The 5,761-nt window shown below is 46.5% G+C and overlaps 1 protein-coding gene across 3 annotated transcripts in view; it reads right to left on the bottom strand.

Annotated features, from left to right (window-relative positions):
* Positions 1 to 882: 882 nt before the first annotated feature.
* Positions 883 to 5,761, bottom strand: part of GNL3L (guanine nucleotide binding protein-like 3 (nucleolar)-like) — a 37,634-nt gene continuing 32,755 nt past the window's right edge. For all 3 annotated transcript variants that reach the window (XM_014535326.1, XM_014535328.1, XM_014535327.1), the window contains exons 15-16: positions 3,451 to 3,655; positions 883 to 1,198 (exon numbers count right to left, since the gene is read on the bottom strand). In XM_014535326.1, the coding sequence (XP_014390812.1) occupies positions 1,116 to 1,198; positions 3,451 to 3,655 (288 nt within the window). In that variant the 3' untranslated portion in view covers positions 883 to 1,115. The remainder of the gene's footprint in view (positions 1,199 to 3,450; positions 3,656 to 5,761) is intronic.

The raw sequence follows: 5,761 nt of genomic DNA, 5'->3' as shown, positions 1-5,761 counted from the left end.
GAAGCAATCTAATGCCCACTCCCTTCAAATGTGTCCAGTCTCAGGTAGATGGCTAGGAACTGAAGTCATGTGCTTAACCCAATATATGGAGTAAAGACGGTGTTTCTGCTGCCATCATCCACCCAGTCCCTTTGCGAGGGCCCCTGACACTAACTGGGCTTCTCTGTCCTTGTCTGTCCCCAAAGGAGGTGGCTTATTATATTTTAATGGGATATAATGACTTTGGACACCAGAAAAGGAGGTGGATGGTGCACCCCCAATTGACACCTGTCTTGAGGATGCAGCCTGTGAATAAATGGTACTAGAACCCTTTGGAATCACAGAATTCAAATGCCGGTGCTGGGTGAGCCATGGTCATACAAGGGTGGGGCCCACCCAGAATGCTTCAGTCCAAAGGATTCCTCCAACTCAGTCTGCCCCAAAATGCCCTACGGTGAGGTTTGCCCCTAACACACCTAACTGCCCTCCCAACTGGTGCCTTGTTTTCCCTGTGTGTGAACAAGGTGGCACTTACACTTCAGCACCAGCCAGGCTTGTGTGTTGTCTCCTTCCTGTCCTATCCCCAGAGCCTTCCAGACACACAAAGCTCGTCGCTGTTCACTCTACTCCCAGTGCAACCCAGGTGGGGATCTGTGTATTTGGGTGAAAGATGCGTGGCCTGCAGCCCATGTAGGAAATGTCTTGCAGCCGAGCTCTGTTGTGGACTGGTAAAGAAATCATCACCCTCCAGGGACCACCAGGTCTACCAGCAGCCTAGCCTCTAGTTGCACGCTTAGCTGTCCAAGAGAATTTGGTGAGGGGTTGGTCCCCCTCTGTCCTCAAACAGCCCAACCTATAGGGTGGGGGATAAACTGTTAGCATCAGATGTCATGATAATTTATGTCTCTTGTCAAATATGATGGGGGTTAAATAAAGGGCATTGGGCTGGTCAGTTCCAGCCACTTGGGACCCTTTTTCTTCCCTGGAGAATGGAGGGAACAATGTGGGGGAGGTATGGTGGAGGGATTCTTTTCATGTGTGTGTGCTTCAGGGAGAAGCAAACCATTTTATTTCATCTGTATCCCCCATCCCACTGGAACCGGTACTTGGAGAGTGGAGGGGGTGAGATCAGCCGATCAGTCACCAGCACTGTCATCAGTGTTGCCAGAGAGGTCGAGGGCAGACATCATGGAATCGGACAGCTTACTGGCGAGTTTATCTGCAAATGGAGAAATACAGGCAGTCATTTGGTGGCTGGCTTGCCAACAGGAGGCCTGCAGGAGCTAGCCTACATTGACCTTGGTCTGCACCAAACTCCAAAACTGGCTCACTTACCCCCTAACACTACACAAAACACCTGGTGGGCTGCGAGCAGCCATTGCTCAACCTCTGAGGCAGACCCGTTTGTCTACGTGTGAAATGATCACTCCAACACATCTTCCATCTTAGAATGGCAGACTCACTGGGCTCCAAGAATTTTTATTCCTTCCATCAAAATATCAATTTCCTTTTACTGTGTTGAACTTATTAGCACTCTGTCATCACCCTCAAAGTTCTCACAGCAAAGGGACAGCAAAGGGACACTCGGTACACTGAGCCTGAATTCTCACCTCCTATCCTCGTCACACCCTATTATTCTCTGGAAAGCCTTCTCTGACCACCCTTACCCCACTACCACCTCCAGACTGGATGTCTTCACAGTGATCACTCTGTGTTGCCAATGTCTGTTTTCCTGTTTCCTCCTCACTCCCCAATAAGACCAGGAGTTCCAGGGCAATCCATCTCTGGATTCCCAGGCCTCGGTGTGGAACCAGGCCAAGAGTGAATGGTTAGGAACACAGTCTAGTTCAAAGAACAGAGCTTATAGGGTCAATGAATCCTAGGTTTTCATTCTGGCTCCATTAAATACTAGTTGTCTTGCCTTGAGTGTGTCACTTAATGTCTCTGGGGCTCAGTTTCCTCACTTACCAAATGTGGGTAAGACTTTTACAATGGGTTAGTGAAGGTTGGCATAGCATGAAGACAAAAATGGGCCAGCCACACAACAGACCACCACTAAAATGAAGGAGAAGTTCTTTTGTGAATTGACATGGAAATAATCTCTAATATGTATTAAATGGAAAATGAAGTATTTGTATAGAAAAAGAGAATAAAGAATATATAGGAGCTCCAGTGGCGCAATCGGTTAACGCGTGGTACTTATAAGAATATATAGATGTTTGCCTGTGTACCTATCTCAGGAACGAGATACAAGGAATTAACTGGGCCCGGCTGGTGTGGCTCAGGGGTTGAGCGTAGACCCATGCACCAAGAGGTCACCAGTTCAATTCCCAGTCAGAGCACGGGCCTGGGTTATGGGCTTGATCCCCAATAGGGGGCATGCAGGAGGCAGCCAATCAATGTCTCTCTCGTTGATGTTTCTATATCATCGATGTTTCTATCTCTCTTTCTCCCTCTTCTTTCCTCTCTCTCTAAAATCTATAAAACATTTTTTTAAAAGAAATTAATTGGTTGCCGCTGGGAGGAGGCCTGGATGACTAGGGGATTGGTAAGACGTTTTATTGTATATTCTTTTATGCCTTTTGGATTTTGAGTACAATGCCTATTGATAAAGTAACCATTATATATAGCCTATAAGCTTCCTAATACATAAAAAGCAGCTGATAAATAAATGGTGGTTATTTGATACACAAACTAGGCCAGTGTTCTCCAAGTGTGGTCCCCAGACGAGTACTAAAAGCATTTTGGAAGCAGTTAGAAACACAAATTCTCAGTCCCCATGGCCAACCTATTCAATTAGAAACTTTGGAGACAGGTCCCCAGAAATATGTGTTTTGCCCTAGCCAGTTTTTCTCAGTGGATAGAGCGTCGGCCTGCGGACTGGAGGGTCCCGGGTTCGATTCTGGTCAAGGGCATGTACCTTGGTTGTGGGTACATCCCCAGTGGGGGGTGTGCAGGAGGCAGCTGATCGATGTTTCTCTCTCATCGATGTTTCTAACTCTCTATTCCCTCTCCCTTCCTCTCTGTAAAAAGTCAATAAAAAAATAAAATAAAATAAATGTGTTTTAACAGGCCCCCTGGCAGTTCTAATATGAGCTAGAGCAGGGGTCCTCAAACTTTTTAAACAGGGGGCCAGTTCACTGTCCCTCAGACCGTTGGAGGGCCGGACTATAGTTTAAAAAAAAACTATGAACAAATTCCTATGCACACTGCACATATCTTATTTTGAAGTAAAAAAACAAAACGGGAACAAATACAATATTTGTATTTGCATGTGGCCCGCGGGCCGTAGTTTGAGGACCCCTGAGCTAGAGTTTGAGAACCAGTGTGCCTACAGGTGAGCCTCCTAACCCACCTCTGCCCCTAACCCTTGCCTAGGGCTGGATACATGGAGGTGCTCACTTAGAAGCCCCTAATCAAGGCCCCAGGTGAGCCCTTTTAAGACACAGGGGGATGGTAAGGTTTCCCCACCTGTACGCTTCTGCATCTTCTTCTTATTCTTCAAAGCAGATGCCAGAGCCTGGCCCTGCTGCAGGGGGTCTGTCTCCATGATCTTCTGTACCACTGGGCGGCGGTCCACTGGGCAGATGTTCCTGGGATAGGAGTCCGCATTGCGCTTAGCCCACTCCTTCTGGTGACCATTCGAATTCATGCAATACTCAGTGAACTCTCCATTCTGGTGAGACAGAGGACAGCAGTGAGCTCTGGACCCCCAAAGTTACCTGCAAAGACTTCTGCAGAAGAGGCAGGGTAAGAACAAGGAGCCTGGAGCCACTCCACCACTGACTAGCAGGTTCTCAGTTAACCTCTCAGCCACAGCCTGATCATCTGTCAAACGGGGGTGGATAATGAGTAGCTTGCATGGCTTTCACAGGGAGAAAATGAAAAAGTAGAGGTACTTGATCAGTGACAATTGTGTTACAATGATTCTTTGCTCAAGTGACCCTTCAAGGTCTTAGTCAATGTAACAAATATTTTCTGATACCTATTTTGTGCCCAGCTCTGTGTAGGGACATGCTGGAGAAATGAGCCAGATGCAGTTCCATCTTTGGGAAACAATCAGACTAAAAAGGTTACAACCAATCATGCAAGACAGAGTGTGTTAAGTGCCCACCAGAGAGACACAGTGTAAATGACAGAGGTTGAGGGAACGGTGGTGGTCAACATACTTCTGATAGGAGTCATTCCAGGCTGAACACTGGAAAAGCACAGAATATAACTGGGCACCCAAAAGGGTGTCTGTTGGCTAGAATTGAAGATACATGTGGGGGGAGGGGGCTGGAGGAGATCAGTGGGTGAAAGGGGGACATATATAATAGTTTCAACAATAAAGAATTACTCAATAATAAAATAAAAGAAGATACATGTGGCCCTAGCTGGTTTGGCTCAGCGGATAGAGCGTCGGCCTTCGGACTGAAGGGTCTCAGGTTCGATTCCGGTCAAGGGCATGTACCTGGGTTGCGGGCACATCCCCAGTAGGGGGTGTGCCAGAGGTAGCTGAATCGATGTTTCTCTCTCATCGATGTTTCTAACTATCCCTCTCCCTCTCCCTTCCTCTCTGTAAAAAATCAATAAAATATATTTTTTTTAAAAAAAATAAGATACATGTGGGTAGTAAAAGCTAATGACAGAAAGCTCACTATGTGTCAGGCAGGCACCATTCTAAGCACACATATTATGTGTATGTGTACAACAGATATATGTACATGTACACATACCTATTAACCCATTTAATCCTTACAACAATGCTATGAAAAACAAGGGCACGTATGACTACCTGCTACACTACAACGGGGAAAAGGCCAGGCTATCAAGCACACTGTGCAACTCTGGGGTTGTGGGGGCGGGGGGCACCATTCACAGTATAGCACACCCAAAGGGCATCTCCCAGAGTCAGGCAATAGAGTGGCCTGCTCAGGGCCCTGAGCCTGAGTCTGGAGGTTATAGTAAAGAATGGGGAACTACTATAGGTCCCCGAGGGAAAATGGTATGTTATGAGGCTTATGGGCTCAGTGGGAAACATTATCAGGGGATGGCCTTAAACACACAACTTGATACTAATTTTCCTGTAAGCACCAGGGGAACCTTTGAACCTAAGTGAGGATGGGAATGGTGTGAAATCCTGCCGCTGCCCCAGTGCAGGCCTCACCATCTCTTAAGAGTCCAGGTGACAGCTTCCTTCCTGGACTCCCTGCCTCCACCCTGGCCCCTTGCTTTCTAATCTTGATTTTTACCCCAGCTGCCAGAGTAATGTTCTAATATACAAACCTGACCATGTTGCTTAAGAAACCCTTCCAGATATTATGTAGCCATCAAAAATAAAGGACAGCTCTTGGCCCTGGCTGGTATGGTTCAGTTGGTTGGAGTATAGTCCTGTACAACTAAAGGTGGCAGGTTCCATTCCCGTCAAGGCGCATACCTAGGTTGAGGGTTCAATCCCCAATCGGTCATGGTGCATATGGGAGGCAACTGATTGATGTTTCTCTGTCACCTCTCTCTCTCTCCCTCCCTCCCTCCTTCTCTTCCTCCCTCCCTCTCTCTAAAAATAAATCAATAAAAACATATCCTCAGGTGAGGATTAAAAATAAATAAATGATAGCTCTATGAAGTAATCATGTGGGACAATCTATAAGATGAATTTGTAAGTGAAATAAGCGAAGTGGAAAGCAATATGAATAGCATACGACTATATGAATTAAAATAGATCTCTGTACCTGCTTGTACGTATATATGTGTGTATATGAAGCTGAAATAGCTCTGAAAGGACACTCAAATCTGCTAA

This window comes from Myotis brandtii, unplaced genomic scaffold, assembly GCF_000412655.1.
Source record: "Myotis brandtii unplaced genomic scaffold, ASM41265v1 scaffold1424, whole genome shotgun sequence".
Taxonomy (NCBI): domain Eukaryota; kingdom Metazoa; phylum Chordata; class Mammalia; order Chiroptera; family Vespertilionidae; genus Myotis; species Myotis brandtii.
Note: the sequence above shows the minus strand (reverse complement) of the source record. Positions and strands in the feature narration are given on the sequence as shown.